At 29.8% G+C, this 24,163-nt stretch overlaps 2 protein-coding genes across 2 annotated transcripts in view; both read right to left on the bottom strand.

The window, feature by feature from the left end:
* Sema2a (Semaphorin 2a) overlaps positions 1–23,042 on the bottom strand; it is a 329,846-nt gene extending 306,804 nt beyond the window's left edge. The window contains exon 1 of the mRNA XM_065511864.1: positions 22,688–23,042. Within this exon, the coding sequence (XP_065367936.1) occupies positions 22,688–23,006 (319 nt within the window). The 5' untranslated portion in view covers positions 23,007–23,042. The remainder of the gene's footprint in view (positions 1–22,687) is intronic.
* LOC135959743 (uncharacterized) lies at positions 2,391–4,120 on the bottom strand. Its single transcript, XM_065510772.1, has 3 exons — positions 4,058–4,120; positions 2,630–2,803; positions 2,391–2,555 (listed from the first exon to the last, which is right to left on the bottom strand). The coding sequence occupies exons 1-3, from the start codon at positions 4,118–4,120 to the stop codon at positions 2,391–2,393; spliced, it is 402 nt and encodes a 133-aa protein (XP_065366844.1).
* Positions 23,043–24,163: the final 1,121 nt, after the last annotated feature.

Below are 24,163 nucleotides of genomic sequence, written 5' to 3' on the forward strand. Positions count from 1 at the left end.
CTTTTTTTATAATATAGGGCTATTTTGGACCGAATGGAATTTTTCGAATTTGTTTGTTAGTTTGACAACTAAATTACCAATTATATACAAATGATCTTAGTGCATTATCAATAATGAATCCAAAAATAAACGATTTAAAAAAATAGTAAATTTTTGCTGTTTTTTTGGCGAAAAAGTGACTTAACTCTTTTTTTTATTAAAAAAAAAAATTCTTTAAGAATATATAACAATTTTATGATTTTCTGTAAGATATCTTTACAAGAAACAGTTTGGTGTAAAAAATATGTTCTATTTTTCGAATATGTCGGCCTTACGCCCTTCGGAAATTGACCTATTTTCTATAAAAATTTCAATATTGGGCTACATATTCTAAAATCCCAAATTTTGGATCAGAAAATGGAAAGCAGCTTTGGAAACCTTGATATGTTCCCTATTTATCAACAAAGCATTTTGGGATTTTCGCTCAATTTTTTAGGAGTTGTGGTATTCTCTTTGACCTTTTGGCAAGTTTTTTTACACTTTTTTTTATTTAGAATGCCAAATTTAAAAAACGTTGAAAATTTCATTGATTTTTGTTAATAAATAAAGATTTTATTACATATTATATATTTATTGAGTTACTAAAACTAAAATTTGTATCAAAATTTTAATAGGATTGCAAATATTAGGAACAATTTGATCCACTTTTATTCCGAACTAATATTTTTTGTTTAGATAATTTAATTTTGGTCTTACAAATAAAATTTATCTCAATTAGATTCAAAAACAAGTAAGAGTGCTATATTCGGCTGTGCCGAATCTTATATACCCTTCACCAAATTATACTTCAAAATTTTAAATATTTTTAGGTGAACAAAATTAAATTTTTTTTCCAGTTATTTTTAAATTTTTTGGGAAAAAAATTTTTTCGATTGTTATTTTAAATTTAAATTTTTTTTTTTTAAATTTTAAAAATTTTTTTTTTTTGTTTTTTCAATTTTAAATTTTTTTTTTTTGTTTTTTTAATTTTTTTTTTTTTTTAAAAAATTCGGGTTAAAATTTTTTTTTCCGATTTTGACTCATTGTAGGTCCAACTTACTATGGTCTTATATACGTCGTTGCAAATGTCTTTGAAATATCTATCATTAGATATCCATATTGTCTATATTAATGTCTTAGTAATCCAGATATTGGTCAAAAATAGGTCAAAAATCGAGGTTGTCTTGGTGTTTTCATCATATCTCAGCCATTTGTGGACCGATTTTGCTGATTTTAAATAGCAAAATTCTCGAAAGCATGTCTGACAGAATTGTTGAAGATTTGGATGCCGAAGATATCTGGGGTCTTCAGAAAATTGATTATAACAGACAGAAAGACAGACGGACAGAATATATATACTTTATAGGGTCGGAAATGAAAAATGTAGAAATTACAAACGGAATGACAAACTTATATATACCCTTCTCACGAAGGTGAAGGGTATAATAAGCCACTTTTAAAACTCAGTCCTTCAAAAAAAATTTCACTTTTTCATATTTTAATATAAAATGTGACTAAGTTAAACCCATTGACTTGTTGTTGAATAAAATATTAAGAATATTTACCAAAAAAATCTGAAAATGTGCAATATTTTTGAAAGACTGAGTTTTAAAAGTGGAATATTGAGATATTGACTTCAATTTTTTTTGTAAGACTAAAAATTAACTTATCTAAACAAAAAAATTTGTTTTTTCAAGGCTTAGCCGAATATAAAGTCTTTGAAATCGGATGGAAAACAAAAAAATGGCACGTGTTTAAACATTTAACATGTCGAATATACCCTACTTTGAGCCCCCATAGCGCCACACGCAGTTGTAGATTCCATTTTAGTTACTTAAACCTCCACGTCAAATTAAAATCCGATCTGACCAGTCGTTTAAAAATGCCAGATTTATTTCCAAAAAATTTCGATTCTACCCCACTGTGCAGCGCATCAGGGAACACGTCTCTTCCAAATTTTAGCTTTCTATTTTTGAAAATAACGACTTTATTAAAGAAATCATATTTGTAACCACAACACTTTTAATTTTCTTAAGTTTTTTGTATCTACTGTAACATATTAAAAAGTGATAGGCCCTTTTGCTAGTAGATTTTCTTGACAAATTTTATAATTTTGTATAGCTAGATTTGGGATTCGAAAATTGTTAATTAAATCTTAACAGATGCTGAGACATTTTGAAATTTCTGGACCTTTTTATATAATATAATTCCTTTGCTGTACCAGATTTATAGCACTTCATTACAGGTATATTTTTTTTGGTATTTTATCCATCATTAGTTAACCAAAATCATATCTATTAAAAATCAATGAATTATGCCAAAATACACACTTTATTATTCCAAATTTTAGCACAGAAATTTACAATAATATATTATTTTTTACTGTTAATCAAATCTGTATATAGTGACACCGTTCCCATATAGTCCAAGGGATAACCTTCATAAAATATTAATAACAATTTATATGAATTTAAAGGTAATGGTGGTAGTGGCATATGTTTTACATCCAGGCTTAGATTATTCGCAATTAAATAACCCTAAAACAAAAAATAAATTTATTTATTAAAAAAAATAATAAAAATTTGTCTAATTTTATTTTGCTGACGCTTACCTTAAAAGGACATGAATGATTAACATTGGAAAAGGTTTTTAAAATATTCATAAAAGAATTTAAATAAAGTCCGGATGCTTTTTTATCCATAAATTTGCATACATTTGAGGTGAAATTAACTAAATAAGGTTTATAAATATTGGCATCATTACGTGCATATAATCCAACATTTACCTAGAAAAACAAAAGTTAAATATTCAATTGTGATATTTTTAATTAGAAATTACCAAGGTTGGTTAGTGGTACTTCTCAAATACCTCTTGACGATAAGTCATAGGCCCTAAGCTTCCGAAAATTACTCACAAACAAATTTTAAGCAAATATCTTTTTATAAGACTAATATAGGAATTTAAAACTATATTAAGACCTTTACAATTCGCGTTTAAATTTTTTGCCATACTTTGAGTTCCCACAGCGCCGCTTCTAAGTGATCTTATTGAATTACCCAGATAGAAATGCAGATTTATTTACAAATTATTTTGACTTTGTCCCACTGTTAAAACTAATATCGCCCAAGTGCATTATATTTCAAATAATAACTATTTCTACTTACGGAAATATTTCTTAGTACATTTTTAATAAAAGTCACCATAAAACCTGATGTTTTATATCGATTAATCGCCTTCATATAACAGGAATGATTACTGAAATACTTGGGACTTGGAGCACATTCCAGTTTTGTTGTCTTGAAATACATAGCTGCATATGTAGAAAACTATTAAGACATTTAAATAGTGTTAAATTATTGATGTATATTAAATTATAGACTTACTACGCAATAAACGAGACATAATATTAAAACTTTTCGGAAGTACATAACGAGTTCTTTAAACAGGGTTATTGTAAAAACTACATAGATAGTTGTTGATAGTTCATAGACAAATATTAATTACAAAATTAAAAGTAAATGCGTAATTAAACCATTTACAATCATGCGTTACAGTAATAATAATGAAATACCCACCATCAAAAAATATGGGGGGTATATTGAGTTTGTCACTCCATTTGTGGCAAATCGAAATAATGGTCGTTGAATCAAAAACTATATATTATGGGTCCATATGAAATTCTAAGAAGATCTAGCTATGTCCGTCCATCTGTCTGTTGATGGCACTATAGGCCCTCGAGGGAAATAGGTATGGATGGGCTAAATACATCGTTTGAACATAACTCTTTGCGGTTTGGTGGTTAGTTTACTAACAACATTTTCTATAGTCTTTAATCCTCTAACCGGTCAATTTTATTTCGAGGTAAAATAATATACCAGGTTATTGTTAAAAAAAAGAAAACGTTGGAATAAAAACAAACAAAAGACAAGTGCACGTTCTTGTTTATCACAATAAATAAATTGTTTGTCTCTTTACACATATTTACCGTTATAATGGGAAAAATAACCTAATTAAGCAGTATTACATACATTTAACATACCCGCCTAAAAGCAGCCTTGACGGTTAGAGGGTTAAAACATAGTTTATTGTCATCTATTGCCATTTTGCTAAACAATTATATTTTCTGAAGTCATCGTTTATAATTTTTTGAAAAACTTTGACGTCAGGGTGCTCTGGTTAGATAAATATAAAAATTTGAAAATATTGTAAAAATCAGTTTTTTTAAGAGACTTTCACTCATTCAGTAAAAAAAGCACAGAGTATTTATTGTTCATCGAATTCAGTGTTAAGGTAGGATCACACGATTGCCGCAATGCACCAATTTAATACAATTTTTATTGTGCTGAATTGGGGCCCAATCAAATTCTCTGCAGTCACATGATTGCCTCATTTTATATAAATTTGATTGTCGTTAATTGGCGCAAAGCGATATAGTGGCAATAATTGTCGCATTCCAGTCACACGATTGTTCTAGTTTGCGGCAACTCAGAGAAACAGCTGTTGTCTAGATGTTAAATTTTGTTTTGTTTACATAAATGTAAAAAAATCTAATTGTGAAAAAATTATTTGTTAAATAAAAAAAGAAAATTGCGTCGGCCTTAATTATCGTATAAAATAATTAATAAAGAAATGTTAAAAGATGTATGTGGGTCAAAGAGTGGCTCACAAAAAGAATATTTCTTTTACAAAAATGAATATTGGCGCTAATTGTCTTCTTTGATTGCCGCACTAGAACACAATAAATATTGTTGTATTTTTAACTTTTTTATTGGTGCATGTTGCCTATCAAGCATTCACATGATTGCCGCACCAGTGTTGCATTTGATTGGGTCAAATAAGCACAATATTGTTGTGGTTTGACATATGAGCCAATGAGTTGTGAAATCACACGATTGACGTATAAAATAGACCAATAATTGGTGCATTGCGGCAATCGTGTGATCCTACCTTTACTTTGATATTTCGGATGTTTGGTCAGATAATTTAGTCTAAATTATTCGATTTCCAAAAAATTTATACGAAACAAAAAATCGCTGCCCGTATTATAATGGTGGAGGGTATATAAGAGTCGGCACAGCCGTCTTACTTCTATTAAATAAATTTGTAAAGCTAAATAGTCACACTATACAGTGATGTTAAAAGCAACATAAATCGTAATAAATATGTAAATTATAAACTACAGCTCAGATTTCTATGCATGTTGGAACGTCAATAGAAACTTGATATTGAAAGGGAAACATAATTTGTCTATATGTTGATGTAAACTACTATGTCTACTTTATCTTTCCGATGTGAACATTAAAGCGAAAGCAACAAAGTTTTTAAATGTCGAATTTTATACCAACAAAACCTCATAAGTGGGAAGTTTTGCTTTATTTCTTTAACTTGAAACTAGTGCCGATAAAGTACACCGATTGCCCACCAAAGCGTGTGTTGATGTGCTACATCGACTTCAACATTACAGAGATGTTTTCTTCGGTCCAGAGGTGGCGATTTTAACCCGGAATATAAAGATTGCCCATCCAGCCAAAAAATTTTGAAGAGCAAGAATTGGAGATTTGGATGTTTGTTGTCAAACTTAACAAGAGCTTTGGTTCTACTCAACCAGCAATTTCAAAAGAGAGACCTTGAAAGACGATTTCACATGTCCGAAATGATGATTGAACGCTATAATCGCTACTTGCGATTCAAAATGGATCCAGTACGATAATCCGAAGGACAAGAGATCGTATGTGAAGCCCGGCCAACCAGCAGAATCGATTCCAAAGCCAATAATCCATGGCGCTAAGGTAATTCTTTGTATTTGGTATGACCAAAAAGTTCCAGTCTATTATGAGCTGCAGAAATCTGGCCAGACCATCACAGGGTAACTGTACCGACGCAAAATATTCGCTTGAAGCGAGCATTGGCCGAAAAATGCCGAGAATATACAGCCAGACATGAAACCGTTATATCCCATCATGACAACGCTAGGCAACCTGTTTCAATACATTTTAAAAACTATTTAGAAAGAAGTGATTGAAAAGTTTTGCCTCACCCGTCTTGCAGTCCATAACTTAGCCCTTCCGACTACTATTTGCTACGATCGATGCAGAATGAGAGTGCCCCTTAGAATTAAATTCTTTGAAATGTTGAAACGGTACCCGCTGAAATACCACCAAAAAATGTTTAGCTTGTTCTAAGAAGGGCAACCCTTGCCGACTTTCGATTTAGTTTTGAGGTGCATTTACAAGGGAAAAATGCATTTTTTAAGTTTTTTTTGAAATTTTAGCCATTAAATAATTACTTTTGTAATTCAATGTAAAATAATCGAATTGTGTACGTAATTGTCGTTCTAATAAGATATAAAAGACAAAACATTTTGCTAAGAACAATAAGTAATAAGTTACATGGATGAGAAAAAACACCTGTTTGGCCAAAATGTAAAATTTTGACCCCCTCTAACTCAGAGAGTTCTAGACCGATCTTGTTGAAAAATTGTGTCTACTATTCAATAGGTCTAACCTTGGTGCAAATTTTATACTGATCGGAAGACATGGAAAAGGGAAATAAATATGTGACTTTAAAACTGTTAGTCTGGTTTGAATGAAATTTCATATGCGCAAAGAAGAAGTGTTTTCGAGTTTAAATTTTGAATTTGGGCCTCATGGGACCACCTTGGACGCGGCCACTGGTCCTCAAATTGGGACACCTCGGGTACACCTCTCTTTTTTCTAATATTTTAATGGTAGTATATATAGATATATTCATTACCATTAATTTGCGATCGATGCCCACTGTACGGCATAATGTACAACAATTGGGGAATTATGCTGCTCTATAAAATATGCTAGATAATTCTAAATACATTGGATAATATTTGTAATTTGTTTACGCACCGAAAATGTATTTAGTATTTAAGTTATTCAATATGCCTAAATGTAATTAGAAATAAATGTAAAACTTATTATAAAGCTAATCAAAAAGCTTAATTAAAAATAAATTACAATAAACGCAATTAATGAACATTAAAAACATTAACAAACATTAAACAAATGTATATTCATGCGTAGCTATAGAATATTTGTGACTTTTCGCGATCCCCCCAGCTAATAGAAATATGTTGTGGCGCTTAATATTATTCATTGCGGTTATTTTTGGAATTTTCATCACGGTAAGTTTTGTAAAATTTTAAAATAAATAAAAAATATATATGATTTATATTCCGTTGTAGCCCATATATACTACTGTGTATTTGAAAACTGTTAAAATTGATTGTACTGGAAATTTGAAATATGTTTATGGTAACCATACATGCCGCCTTAAAGCTATAAATCGTTATAAGACAGTTGGAATGATGGAGGTACATGCTCGTAATCCATTGCGTAATATATCGGTAAGTACATAAATGTTGAGATTGAACTTTCTTGACAATATTTCACTCATTGTCAAAATATTTGTTGGACTTCATAAAAATTAAAATCCCCAAAAAACTATAAATTTTATTTACAAAAACTTTTCGCTCTATTTCTCTACTTTTAGTTTAATTTAGCCTTATTTGTTCGCAATAGTGCTAATGTATTTAAACCATTTCTCTTTAATGTAACCGAGAACTTGTGCAGATGGTATAATCGCAGATCACCTGGATCGTATGTAACTATAATAATGAAAGTTTTAAAACAATTTACAAACATCAATCATTCGTGTCCTTATACGGTAAGTGTGCTGGGTAAAACTACTTTATAATTAATTCTATTTATCTTATATTTCAATTTCAGGGCGCTATAATCGCAAAGAATTTATATTTGGACACGAGTCTAGTACCGGTGAAGTTGCCAAAAAATTCATATAAATTTCATGTGATTTTTTATGAGGGTCTTCAGAATATACTTGAACAAATAGGAACTGTGTCGTATTATATGGATTTAATTGAGACTCGTCAATGATACTGATTAAATATTGTTGTAGTAATTTTACACGTATCTGATTTATATCAGCATAAAATTATGTACTGGTACTGTAAATAACCTACAAGATGCTGAAAAATTGACAATGTTCGCTGTCAGTTTGACACCTTGCGGTACAAAATTTTTTTTTACATTATTCATTTACTTTTTGCATTTTAGAACTAAGTATTATTAATTATACTAAAATTATTGAATAAATAATTTTCGTAATTGAAACACAAAAAATAACAAAAATGTGTTTTCAATAACGAAAATTATCTATTCAATAATTTTTGTGTTTGAAATTCAACCAATAACGAAAATTGTATATTCAATTGTCAAAATAATCAAATTCAAAACTCAAAATTCAAAATTCAATAGAAAATATCAAGAAATTTAGCTTTTGAGCAAATGAATACTTGATTTAATTATGAAATAATTGGAACCAGTTCAATATGTGACAAATATTTGAATTGAAACGGTTTTGAATGAATGTTAAAAAATAAAGAAATTATAATTTATTTCAAGTATTGAAGTGGCTTCATAATGAAAACGTATTACGCGTTTCCAAATCAAGAAATCGATGGCTAAATTGCGTTGGTTGTGTAAAATTGTGTTTTTTTTTTATTTTCAGGAAAGCTGATTAATAGTTCACTTCATATTATTTACACATCTTCAATAAAACGTAATTGTATGTTCTTAACACGAGTGGTAGAGTTCATGAAAAAATCAAACATTTTGGAGAATTTTACTAAAATATTTTATTTTTTTTCTTATCACACGAACGATGTTTTGTAGTTGCATACGAAGATACTCTTCACCTTCGCTATTTCCAGAATATAATTTTCCGACCGTATAAAGTATATATATTCTGGATCCTTATAGATAGCGGAGTCGATTAAGCCATGTCCGTCTGTCTGTCGGTCCGTCTGTCTATCTGTTACATACACGATTCATACATCAATATCTCCGGAAATCTTCCGGCTCGGTTGCATTTTAAAATCGAGAAAATTAGAGATATAAGGAAAAACCAGGACAACATCGATTTTTTATCAATATATGGATTACTAAGTCATTTTATATAGACAATATGGATATCTAATGATAGATATTTCAAAGACCTTTGCAACGACGTATGTATATAAACCCATAGTAATGGGTCAAAATCGAAAAAAAAATGTTTAACCAACATTTTTTTTTCGCTAAATATTAAAAAAAAATTAAAAACCAAAAAAATTATTTTTTAAATTTAAAAAAAAATTCGAAAATATTTTTTTCCAAAAAATGAGAAAAAAGAACTTTAGAAAAAAAAAAATTTGTTTACCTAAAAATATTTAAAATTTTTATTTTGAAGTGTAATTTAGTGAAGGGTATATAAGATTCGGCACATCCGAATATAGCTCTCTTACTTGTTTTTGATTTATATTTGAAACAAATTTTAATTAATTTTATGCAGGTTTATATTCATTAAAATATTTTCTATTCAAAAATATCAAGAAAATTTTAAATAAATTGAAATCCATGAAAGCGTTAAACAATTTCGTAAAATTTTACATGAATTCATATTAATCATACGCATCTCAAAACATTTTTATATAAAAGCAAACTTAAGCAATCTTCTTCTATCTACATATGAATTTATATATATATAAAAATTAAATGGTCCATGTATGTAATGACATCACTTGAGAATGGCTGGATCGATTTGGCAGATTTTTTTTTATACGTTCCGAAATTTTCATGGCAAGGTTTGTAAAGAAACAAATTAAAAAATTCCTGGGAAATTTTATGTTTTTAATATGTTGCCTTCTTTTCTTTTTAGGAAAACTCAAAGAACCAAATTTTACTACCTCCTTTTCACTTCTCATAAGAGATTTTTTTGGAGAAACTTCGGCTCTGGATCATTTAAGGATCGAGATCTCTAGAAAGCCAAAAATGCATATTTCCAATTCAGATATTGAACGATTGCTTCTCGAAAAAAGAAAGCTTAGAAGAGAGTGGCAAGAAAATAGAGCACCTGCTGCAACGCAGAGGCTGTCCATCGCTACTAGAAGACTGAAGAGAGCCCTTTGTTTAGATAGCTATGATCGTGCTATCTGTATTGTTTTCTGCTATCATTAGACTAGGCGTTTTCCCAACAAATTGGAAAAGAGCTCAGATCATAATGATACCTAAACCAGGAAAAGATTTAATAATGCCATCTTTATACAGACCTATAAGTCTACTGCCATGCATATCAAAGTTATTTGAGAAAATATTGCAATGTAAAATTATGCCATACTTAAATAACCAAAATATTATCACAGTACATCAATTTGGTTTTCGTGAACAAGATGGAACCATTGAACAAGTTAATCGATTGACTGGAGAGATCAGAAAATCTTTTGAAAATAAAAAATACTGCTATGCTTTCTTTTAGGACATCGCCCAGGCCTTCGTCAAGTTGTGGCATGAGGGGTTAAATCACAAAATTAAGTGTCTACTGCCACCATGTACGCATCGATTGCTGGAGTCATACATATCAGACCGAGTTTTTAGAGTGAAATATTGCGATTATGTAACAGGAAATTATGAAATTAATGCTGGTTTTCCACAGGGAAGTGTTTTCGGACCAACACTTTATTTGATATATACTTCTGACTTGCCTGTGTGTGATAGACTTACCATAACAACATTCGCTGCTGATATGGTAAGTCTTAGCTCACATGCAGATCCACAGGTAGCTTCTACGAAATTGGCCAATTATCTAAGACCCGTGGAGATATGGTTGAATAACTGGAGAATACGAGTAAATGAACTCAAAAGTAAACACATCACATTTACTCTCAGAAAGGGTGACTGTCCACCTATCACACTAAATAACATAAATATTCCACAGACAGATACTGTTACATACCTTTGTATTCACTTGGATAGACGACTTACTTGGCGTCACATGAAGTTAAGAGCCTCTAGCCTTCACTGGTTACTCAATCACCAATCAAAATTAAGCCTTGACTATAAAGTCATCTTGTATAAATGTGTTTTAAAACCAATCTGGACACATGGAATTCAATTGTGGGGAACGGCCAATAATTTCAGTATTGAACTTATACAGAGGGCCCAATCGAGAATTCTTAGGACAATGACAGGTGCACCTTGGTACATAAGAAATAAGAACATCCATAGAGACCTACAAGTACCGTTAGTTAAAGATGAATTCATGAATGTCTGTGAGAAATACATCATGAAATTGCGGAACCACCCGAACCCACTTGCAAGACATCTCACACAGACCCAAACAAGATCAAGACTTCGTAGAACCGATCTACCACCCCGCTAAGATGTGGCCCATATGAACATCAACGCTCCCGTCAGAGAGCATTGCAAGACATCTCACACAGACCCAAACAAGATCAAGACTTCGTAGAACCGATCTACCACCTCGCTAAGATGTGGCCCATATGAACCTCAACGCTCCCGTCAGAGAGCATTTAGTTTTAATTTTAGTTATAATATTTTATTACTTATTGTCAGGCCTAAGTAAGGCAGATTCGATAAATAAATAAACGTTTAAATAATATTTAATAAAAACATTTTTATTTTCTCCACCAGAAACATGAGGATCATTCCGTTTCTAACATATCGAAATATTGGTTGTAGAAAGAGAATTAGGTACGATAAAACCGGTTAATCTACATAGAAATCATAAAATACAAAAACATTTTCTTTTTTAATTTCTATAATTTATTTTCGTGAATGATTTTCGGAAGTTGGCTTTATATGGGAGCTATGACTAATTATGGACCGATCGCCATAATCGCAATATGTTGAATTTTATGTGAATACCAACATTTTTATAGTTAAAGTTATTTTCTTAAACGGGATATATGGGAGGAATGACTAATTATGTACCGATCATCATAAAATTAAGTGAAATTTGTGTAGATACTTATATAAATTAAGTAGTTGTGACCGATAAAATCCAATTTCGGGAAGACATTTGTATGTGGGCTTGGTGAAATAATGAATCGAAATATCTTCAAAATTGCGGTCTGTACTTTGCGGACAAGGTTGACATGAACAACCAGCCAGACAGACTGACTGAAGGCCATCGACTCATTAAGTGAAATAATAAGTTTTTATATAAAATGCACAACAATGGCAGTTCGTATTATATTTTTGTGGATATATCAGATACGGCAAAATTATTATCACTTTTACTTGTTTTTATTCGTATTTAATACTGAATTATTTTAATATTTAATATAGCATTGTTCATTATATAATGCTGATATATTTGTTCACTTCACAAGGTCTCTTATCAGTCATATTGTCATAATGTGCTAATATATCACGACTCGGCATCTCGGCTTAACCGACTCTTAGGCATTCGGCGCAGGTCTCTGCTGGTTGGCTACGATAACACAATAAATAATACAAAGTAGTATTATTTTAGGACATTTTTTGCTTTAAAAACAATAAAAACCATTGTGAAATATTAGGACATTATGACAATATGACATGATAAGAGGCCTTGTGAATTGACCAATTATGTTTAATGTGGTTTGTTGTAAAAAATTTAAAGAAAATTGTATGTGCTGTTTTTCAATAGCGAACGAGTGTTATTGGAACAAACAGAAAAAATGCATGTAAAACGTCCACTCAAAACACTCGTTTGCTATAGAAAAACAGCACATTAATTATATTTAAAAATATTGAAGAAAAAAACTCAAACAAATCATACATACGAGTGTTTTTTTTGTTTTCACATTTTTTTTACTAGTACATTTTCACTATTTAGGTATTTGACAACTGAGTTAGATGTTTGACTGGAGAGTTTCTGAACTGTGTGTATTTATCCATAGTTTTGAACAATTTTGTCAAATTAATCACCTAGCGCAAATCAGCGGTAACTTTGACAAAATTCTCGATCAATTTCTATAAAAAATATATTGAAACTAAAACCAATAATACTCTGTTGTATTGCACTGCATTTTTTACAATCGCTGTAACAAATGTATATTTAATAATCTAATTAGTGTAAAGTAATTTTAGTAGAATTTTGTAGAAAAGAAAAATATTGTTACCTAATTAAAACATTAATATTTGTGTAAATATCATCAATTAAAAATAACTTAGAAACACTAATTAGTTTAATTATATAATTAAATATTTTTTAAACATTTTGTATGTTTGTAGAACATTTTCATTATATTTTTAGCTCTGTGCTATTCTAATGGTTGATATTCTTTATCGAAATATGGTTTGTCGCTTAATTTTTATTGTGGTTTTTGGACTTTTCATTACGGTAAATTCTGTTAATTTGTTTTTATAAAATTAAAAATCAGGCTTCTTTCTGTAAATTTTATTGTAGTCCATCAATAGTGGCAGGTATATGAAAACTGTTAAAATTGAATGTTTTGGAAATTTAAAATATGTCTATGATAACTATACATGCAGACTTAAAGCTATAAATCGGTATAAAAGTGTTGGAATGATGGAGGTACATGCACGTGATCAGTTACATAATATATCGGTAAATATAGACATATTAAACTTATTAATTATAAATATAACCGATAGAAAGCTTTTAAAAGCTTCTTTCTCAATTTTCTATTTATTCTTTATTTTTCTCAATTTTTCAGTTCAATATGGCCTTATTCGTTCGCAACAGTGCTAACATATTTAAACCATTTTTGTTCAATGTAACCGAAAATGTGTGTAAATGGTACGTTCATAGATTACCTGGAGCCTATTCAAATTTACTAATGAAAATTTTAAAACAATATACAAATATTAATCATTCATGTCCTTATACGGTAGGTGTGGTCAAGAGTGAATTTAATATCAATTTTATTTATTTCTTATTTTGTAATTTCAGGGTCCTATAATTGCTAGAAATTTATACTTAGATGTGAGTCTAATACCGGTACCGTTTCCAAAAAATTCCTATAAATTTCATGTGATTTTTTATGAAGGTAAACAGAATGTTCTCGATCATATAGGCACTGTGATATATTATATGGATTTAATTGAGTCGCGTCATTGATATTTGTCGTTATTGTATAACGGTTTAATAATGATCAAAATGTGTATTAATTCAGGGAGACCTTGATTTTAAAATATTTGATTTTGTTATATAAGAATATTCCATAGTACAAAAATAGCTTTAATTTAGAAAAATATTATTGACAAATAATTTTTTTTTTGTTTGCAATTTCTGAAACTTATTTCACAATTCTTCTTGGAAATTTGGAACTCAAATAAATAAATTAATGAATTTTATTGCAAATGAAAGCATACTAATGCGACATTATAAAATATAAACAAATATAAGTAGGAATAAATTTATGTACATTAGTGTGGGTCGATTTAGCAATCGATATTTTGCCATCGATTTTTCGATAGCTTTTGGCAGAGGAAAAAAAGTTCCGAAACGACAAGTCGTTTGAAGAGCTTAAAGTAGAACCACTCAAGGAAATTTTATAAAGTTCAAGAAACTTCTAAAGCCAACAACGAGAAACTTCTTGCTGAAATTCCAGAAACTTCTAAGCTCAACAACGAGAAACTTCTTGCTGAAGTTAAAGAAGAAAGTAAAATAATGGAAATTAAATTGCAAGATACTTCTATAGCCAACAACGAGAAGCTGTTAGCCGATATGGAAATGAAATTTCATGAAACTTCTAGAGCTACAGGCGAGAAACTTCAGCAAATTTCGATATTTATAAATAGCAGAGTGTATGACATTGAGAAAAAGGTGTCCGGCTTAGAGAGCGGTCTAGAAAAATAATTGGAGGAACAAAATTTGGTAAAAAAAAATTTTTGTTTAAAAATAAGTCAAAAATCGAGGTTGTCGATATGGGAGAGAAATTTCAAGAAACTTTTAGAGCGACAGACCAAAAACTTCAGCAAATTTCGGAAAGTATAAACAGCAGAGTGGATGACATTCTGAAAAAGGTGTCCGGCTTAGAGGGCAGAGGTTTTCCTGGTTTTTTCCTCAGTCATTTGTGGGCTGATTGTCTCGATTTTAAATAGCAATCATGTCGGGCGAATTCTCGATATATTGATGTATGAATCATGTATGTAAGTTATTTTGGGGATACGGGAAGTTGATTTCAACATACAGACTGACATGGCTATATCGACTCCGATTTTTATACCCTTCACCTTCGTGAGAAGGGTATATATAAGTTTGTCATTCCGTTTGTAATTTCTACAATATAATTTTCCGACCCTGGATCCTTATAGATCTTTATAGATATGCCATGACCGTCTGTCTGTCTGTTGAAATCAATTTTCTGAAGACCCCAGATACCTTCGTGATCAAAATCTTCAATAATTCTGTCAGACATGCTATCAAGAAGTTTCCTATATAAAATCAGCAAAATCGGTACACAAATGGCTGAGATATGAGGAAAAACCTAGATTTTTTACCTATATCTGGATTACTATTACTCATTAGTATAGACAATATGGATATTTAATGCTAGATATTTCAAAGACCTTTCCAACGACATATATAAGACCATATTAAGTTGGACCTACAATGGGTCAAAATCGAAAAAAATATTTTTTAACCCGAATTTTTTTTCACCAATTTAAAGAACAAAAAAAATTTTTTAAAATTTAAATTTAAAAAAAAAATAAATAACAATTCGAAAAAAAATTTTCCAAAAAATTAAAAAAAAAATTGTGGAAAAATATATAAATTTTGTTTACCTAAAAATATTTAAAATTTGTATTTTGAAGTATAATTTGATGAAGGGTATATAAGATTCGGCACAGCCGAATATAGCTCTCTTACTTGTTTTTTTTGCGTTAATTTTTAATGTTTTTTTAGTAGGTCGATTCAAGTTTTTTAAATATATCCTATTCAAGGAAAAGTTATACTCTTAAAACGATGGCGATCATTTAAAAAAAAAAAATTCGACCAAAAATTTTCGATTAAAAAATTTGAAATCGGCGAAATTTTTTTTTCGTATACCTACTAAAAAAACATTAAAAATTAACGCGTAAAAAAAATCGGCCCGTCTGTATGTTGAAATCAACTTTCCGTAACACCAAAATAACTTACTTACATGATTCATTAGGGTGGCCCTTAATAAACGAAATTGGATTTTTGCCAGTCTCACTTCTAGATTGGTGAACATTGGTAAAATAATCCTGAAAAATTTTTATTTAAAACGGTTGGGGTTAAGACTTGTCGCATGCCCTCTGAAGTTTTGAGATGCATTTCCAAGGGGAAAAAATGCAGTTATTTGAGTTTTTGTAAAAATATTGCCATTAAAAAATTGCTTTTGCAATTTAATTTAAAATAATAGAAATGTGTATGTAATTGTCATTCTAATGAGATATAAAAGACACAAATTGGTTTAAAAATTGTAAAGTTATTAAAAATTAAAAAAAAATCTAGAACAAGAAATGTAGGAACAAAATTATCATATTTTGATAAATATTAAAATAAAAACTAATTTTTACTTAAAATATATCAATATTTTCTTGTATATGAATTTTTGTCATCGTAGGATACCGTGCATCTATTCGCAGGTATAAACAGAAAAATTTGATTTTTTTAAACGGCAGTTTCAAAACTCCATTTTCAAAATTTTAAAAATTTTGTTAAACAAATTTCAGAATTTTTTGGGATTTATTGAGAATATAATAGAGAATATATAATCACAAATATTAAATCGTACCTGCGATTTAATATTTGTGATTTTCGAGAAAACTAGTTTTTTGATAGTCAATCTAGTGTGTATACAAGGTTCAGTACAGCCAAATATAACACTCTTAGTTGTTAGTATTTAATACTGAATTATTTTAATATTTAATACGTAATTGTTTATTATCTTTTGCTGATTCATTAACTTTAAAGTGTTTTATCTTAAAAAATGTAAAGTAAATTTTAATTTTATTAGTAATTTCACAATTTGGTCAAATTGTTCACCTTTCATTCATTATGAAATGAATTCACGTTAATTTTTTTTTGTAACATTTGATAAATGTTTAAATCCGACAAAGTTCCCGATCAATTTAGGAAGAAATTGTATTGAAACTACAACCAATAGCACACTGTAGTTTTGCACTGCATTTACTACAATATATGTATCAAATTGTATATTTAATAATCTACTTAGTAGCTATCAATATATATCCATAATAAGTCCATCTACTATATTGCAATTACAACAAAAAGTACTTCAAGAATATTGTAGAAAAAATAAAAAAATAAATAAATAATGTAACCTAATTATATCATTAATATTTCTGTAAATTTCATCAATCAGACAAACAATTAATTTAATTAAAAATAACTTAGAAACACTAATTATATTAATTATATAATTAAATGTTTTTGAAACCCATTTTACGTTTACAGAACGTTTTCATTATATGAGCCATTAATCGATTGTAACAGTTGATATTCTTAATCGAAATATGGTTTGTCGGTTAATTTTTATTGCGGTTTTTGGATTTTTTATTATGGTAAATTCTGTTAATTTGTTTTTTTACAATTAAAATTCTGGCTTCTTTCTATAAATTCTATTGTAGTCCATCAATAGTGCAAGGTATATGAAAACTGTTAAAATTGAATGTTTTGGAAATTTAAAATATGTATATGATAACCATACATGCAGACTTAAAGCTATAAATCGTTATAAAACTATTGCAATGATGGAGGTACATGCACGTGATCAGTTACATAATATATCGGTAAGTATAGAGATATTAGAACTTATAAATATTAACTATAGAAAGATAGCTTTTAAAAGATTCTTTCTCAATTTTCAATTTATTCTTTATTTTTCTCAATTTTTCAGTTCAATATAGCCTTATTCGTTCGCAACAGTGCTAACATATTTAAACCATTTTTTTTCAATGTATCCGAAAATGTGTGTAATTGGTACGTTCATAGATCACCCGGAGCCTATTCAAATTTACTAATGAAAATTTTAAAACAATATACAAATATTAATCATACGTGTCCTTATACGGTGGGTGTTAATAAGGAGTGAATTTAAAATCAATTTTAGTTAATTCTCATTTTGTAATTTCAGGGTCCTATAATTGCTAGAAATTTATACTTAGATGTGGGTCTAATACCGGTACCGTTTCCAAAAAATTCCTATAAATTTCACGTGATTTTTTATGAAGGCCACCACAATATACTCGAACAGATAGGCACTGTGATATTTTATATGGATTTAATTGAGTCGCGTCTTTGATATTTGTCGTTATTGTATAACGGTTAGAACGGAATTGTACCGTATGATCATAAAACCGTACGATGCATATTGGGTTTAATGATGGCCTAAATGGGGATTAATTCAGGCTGGCCTTAATTTTAAAATTTTTTATTTTGTTATTAATGAATATTCAAGAGTACAAAAAAAACTTTAATTTCGAAAATTAGTATTGGCATATAACACAGTACAACACATGATTTTGGGACTCAATTCTGACAATTGCACGCGAAAGTAGCCCCAAAAATAAAAACTTCTGCATCATTAGTTTTGTCAAGTTGGCTGCCGTATTAATTTAATGGCCATACGATTTTTTTCCTCATGGTGGATTTTTATCACTTTTTCTATATTTTATCACGGTCCATAATTATTCATAGCTCCCATATAAGACCAGCTTCCGAAAATCACTTTAAAGTGAATAAATCTGTTAAAAATGATGGTATACATACAAAATTCATGATAAATAACTTTTATATAGACACAAATCACATGACCTAATTTCATGGTGATCAGTCCATAATTGGATTTGTAATCCAGTTATTGAGCAAAAAAGGAGAAAAATTTAAAAAAATGGGCATTTTTGAGATTTTTAAGGCACTGGATGCACCATTTTCGGGTAGGTATGTTCCGTACTTTTTTTCTACTATTCAATATCTACAACTTTGCTTCAGCCACAAAAGAGATATTCCGTACGGTATACGAGATATTACCGTGCTAAAATATAGAAAAAGTGATAAAAATCCACCTTGAGGAAAAAAATTCGTATGGCCATTAAATTAATACGGCAGCCAACTTGACAAAACTAATGATGCAGAAGTTCTTATTTTTGTGGCTACTTTCACGTGCAATTGTCAGAATTGAATCCCAAAGCAATGAACTGAAAAATGTTGTACTGTGTAATTTTTTGGTAATTTCGGAAACAATGAACTTATTTCACAATTCTTCTTGTAAATTTCGAACTCAAAAATATAAATTAATGAAATAAATTGCAAATGAAAGCATACTAATGCGATATTTAAAAATATAAACAAAGTTAAGTAGGAATATATTTATATACATTAGTTTGGGTCGATATTGTGCCATCGATTTTTCGATAGCTTTTGGCAGTGGAAAAAAAGTTCTACAGCGACATTTCGTTTTTAAAGCTTAAAATAAAACAACTCAAGAAAGAATTGTGAAAGTTGGAGTTACCTACAGCTGGCAATAAACAAAATTGCAAAATATGCTGATAGATGAATTCAAGCGGAGACATCGGATATCGGAGCTTACGAATTCGAGTATAAAGAAGAAACAACAAGCAGCATGGATTTAAGCACAATGTTTGCTGCTATGATGGAAAAATTTAATAAAGTTCAAGAATATTCTAAAGCCAAACAACGAGAAACTTTTTGCTGAAGATCAAGGAACTTCTAAGGTCAACAAGAAATTTCTATAGCCAAAAACGAGAAGCTGTTAGCCGATATGGAAGCAAAATTTCAAGAAACTTCTAGAAACTTCAGCAAATTTTGGAAGTTATAAACAGCAGATTGGATGACATTGAGAAAAAGGCTTAGAGGGCGGTATTTTGTTAAAAAAAATATAGATAAAACAAGTAAGAGAGCTATATTCGGCTGTGCCGAATCTTATATACCCTTCACCAAATTATACTTCAAAATACAAATTTTAGACAAACAAAATTTATTTTTTTTACAAAGTTATTTTTTTCATTTTTTGGAAAAAAAAATTTTCGAAATGTTATTTTAATTTTTTTTAAAATTTTTTAAATTTAAAAATTTTTTTTTAAGTTTTAATTTTTTTTTTGTTTTTTTAATTTTGTTTGTGAAAAAAAAATTCGGGTTAAAAATATTTTTTCCGATTTTGACACATTGTAGGTCCAACTTACTATGGTCTTATATACGTCGTTGCAAAGGTCTTTAAAATATCTAGCATTAGATATCCATATTGTCTATATTAATGACTTAGTAATCCAGATATAGGTCAAAAATCGAGGTTGTCCTGGGTTTTTCCTCATATCTCAGGCATTTGTAGACCGATTTTGCTGATTTTAAATAGAAAACGTTTCGAAAGCATGTCTGTCAGAATTATTGAAGATTTGGATCCCGAAGATATCTGGGGTCTTCAGAAAATTGATTTCAACAGACAGACGGACATGGCTTAATCGACTCCGCTATCTATAAGGATCCAGAATATGTATACTTTATAGGGTCGGAAAATTATATTGTGGATATTACAAACGGAATGACAAACTTATATATATTCCCTTCTCACGAAGGTGAAGGGTTGTCGATATGGAATGGAAATTTCAAGAAACTTCTAGAGTGCTAGACGAGAAACTTCAGCAAATTTCGGACATTATATACAGCAGACTGGATGGCATTGAGAAAAAGATGTCCGGTTTAGAGAGCGCTTTAGAAAAACAATTGGTGAAACAAAAATTGGTGCTATATTCGACAGTGTCGAATCTTATATACCCTTCACCAAATTATACTTTAAAATATTTTTTTCTTAAATAAAGTAAGAAAACAAAATTAATATTTTTTTTTTCAAAATTGTTTTTAAAATTTTTTTTTTTGGAAAAAGAATTTATGACAAAATAAATTTTTTTGATGAAAAAAAAGTTCGTGTTAAAAAATATTTTTCCAGATTTTGACCCATTGTAGGTCCAACTTACTACTGCAATGGACTTTGAAATATCTATCATCCGATATCCATATTGTCTATATAAATGACTTAGTAATCCAGATATAGATAAAATATAGGCCAAAAATCGAGGTTAGCCCGGTTTTTTTCCTCATATCACAGCCATTTGTGGGCCGAATTTGTCGATTTTAAATAGCAACGGAATGACAAACTTATATATATCCTTGCCACTCATGGTGAAAGGTATAAAAAATTAAAGTTGAGAAAACGTCAAAAAAATTTAAATTCGGGTGCCTCGAAAATGATTTTTTTGATATGTCGCACAGAGGGATTTTGGTGTCAAAAAGTCAATTTTTCAAACACTTAATTTCAAAAATCAAATGATGCAGTTTTGTAGAGAAATGTTTAAAATTGAAATGTACACTGTTAGTTCTAAGAAAAATTTTATTTTTTTTTTAAAAAATTGAAGTAAAGTCCATGCAAGGGTGTTAGCAAAAATTTACTTATATTTTCACGCAATTTAGTGGTTTAATTATATATAATACCATTTACCTTTAACATATTTGAAAAATATAGCATTACTCCATAAATACAAAAAAAAAAATAATGGGGATATCACAAACTGTTAAGAAGATATGGCCATATTTATAAGCCTCTAAAAATTATTTTATTTTTGATTTTCCATGGAAAAAAAAAATGTGCCCCACTTTCCCCCAAGCGGTTTTTTTAATAAAATGAAAGTTGGGAATGTCTTGTTTCGATTTAAAAAAAAATAGTTTTCGGAACAGGATGAAAACATAAATTTTTTTGTCGAATAATAAACGAAATATCCAAAAAATTCTATGTATGGGTTTCGTGGGCGGTGGGCGTGACCGATTTTATTGAAACTGTATTCCTTTTTTGTTTCAATAAATGTATGTACCAAATTTCTAGATATTTGCTTGGATATAAACAATTTTATGCGAACAAATCACTTTGGATTGTATGGGCAGTGGGCGTTGTAAATTTTGATAAAATTTAAGTTTTTTCTTAATTTGGTCCATATAATTCTCGTTGCCCAATTTCAATGCTCTACGACCACTCCTTATAATTTTTGCACAAAAATGTATTGCATTTGGATTGCATGGGCGGTATGCGGTGGGCATGGCCGATTAATAAAACTTAGCACACGTTCTTCTTTTGTTTCAGAAAATATATATACCAAATTTCTAGACTTTTACCTGGATAGGAACAATTTTATGCGATAAAATCTATTTGGTGTATGGGCAGTGGGCGTGGTCGATTTTGATAAAATTTTATTTTCTTCTTAGTTTGGTCCATATAATTCTTGGTGCCAAATTTTAACGCTTTACGACCACTCCTTATAATTTTTGCAAAAAAATGTATGAAGCCATCCCTTTGTGTGTCTATTCTTCATGCCAAAAGCTATCGAAAAATCGATGGCACAATATCGACAAATTTTTGTCTTTAAAAATCGCCGACTCTAAAGTACATATATAAAACTATTTTATCCTTTATACGTGGTGATTTGGCAAAACAAACTGAATAAATGACAGCCAATTCGACAGATATAACTTCAACAATATGGCCGCTATTAACTGTTAAACTTCGGAAGTCCATATTGGAAAATCCTTTATAACCCTAGTAAGGTTAGCCTGTTCGACTTTCGAGATTATATGCATCATAAAGAACTTTCCAAATAAACATATTTTGAATTGTTCGCTTTTAAATTGATTTAAGAGAGAGCAAAAAACACGAGAAAAGCACAAATCTATTTACAATTTTATTTAACAAGCTTTTATTGGTTTACATGAGTAAAGTTGTTTTTGGACACACAATCAAAAAATAAAAAATAAAAAAAGTTTTTATCCCACTTACCTGGTGACAATTCTTCTGTAATCCCTTCAATAGCAACCGTAAAAAGTGTCAACATGACAACTGACACAACCAACCATTGATGTTGCTGCTGCCATTGTTGAAACTTTTTCTGTTGAGGGCGTATAAACTGCAATATTCGAAGAAGTGATTGTTTCGGCTTTTGCTGTTGCTGTTGATGTTGGTGGTGATGCTGCTGTACATATCTTGTCGAGTTTGGCATTGTCATTGTTGGTTTTTTGTTTGTTATAACTGCTTGTTTTATTACAAGTGCTTCTGTTGTTACTCTTACTGTGGGGTTGTTGGTTGGTGTTGTTTCCATGTAAATCAAGGTGTTCTAATTTTAGTATCAAATGCAATTTTAACTTGTACTAGTTTTGATTTTGTTTTTTTTTTTTTCTTTTTTTGTTTGTTATTTTCTAGTTCTTGCTTGCAACACCAACCTATTGCTTTTTGCTGATGTTAACTGAACGAAAAAAACGTCTACCACTACATCAACAATTTACAGCATTTTAAGCTTAGTTACTTTAGTTAGTTGGATTTGTTTTAAAACTTTTTTTTGATGTTGTTTTGATTTCGAAACAACCTTTCTGGTTAAAGTTTGTTACAAATTTGGTGTGATGGTCTACACGTTTTATATTTGCATTAAATCGTAATACCTGAAAAGAAAATAAGATTTTTTTAATGTTTATATCAATTTTAATAGATTTTTTGTAACTCTATTTTTAAAGATAATAAAATATGTATATCCTAACCATAGAGAAACATAGAGCGGAGACTGGAACAAAACTCAAACAAAAAATTACTCAAAATAATCACACATACGAGTGTTTTTTGTTTTCACATAGTTTTTTCTATTAATACATTCTCACCACCACACCACATTCTCACCACTTAGGTTTTTGACATCTGAGTTAGGTCTTTGACAGGAGAGTTTCCGCTCTATGTCTGTTCTCTATGGTCCTAACATTTCTATTTTTTTTATACACTTCATAAGTGTATTGTAATACCCTTTGTAATTATCACAATTTTCATTTGCGAAAAATTAAAAAAATTAAATCCAATGGGACAGTTATTCCCAAAAATTACTTATCCAATCTCAAATTGGAAATTAGTTTCGATATATTAGCAGCAGTACAAATGAGGCTGGTCGTAGTTGCTATCGGATGAATCGATATACAACATAAACTGAACTTGGAACTGCACTAATGTGGGACTGTTTTTCAGGGCAAGGTATGGCTCCAATTTTATATTATAAAAGATACTGTGACTAGGATCGGATACATATCCATTTTAAATAGAGCTATGTATCTATACGCTGCACTACAATGACCCCAAATGTACCTATGACTATGGTTGTAACTATGTGATCGCAAGATACGGACTCAAATTAATACCATGAATGAAACATTGAAATATTTCAAAGGAGACTGATGAATCATTAATTGTTTCAGTGCGTCGCACAGAGGGTTGAAATGT

Source organism: Calliphora vicina, chromosome 5 (assembly GCF_958450345.1).
Source record: "Calliphora vicina chromosome 5, idCalVici1.1, whole genome shotgun sequence".
NCBI classification, from domain to species: Eukaryota; Metazoa; Arthropoda; class Insecta; order Diptera; family Calliphoridae; genus Calliphora; species Calliphora vicina.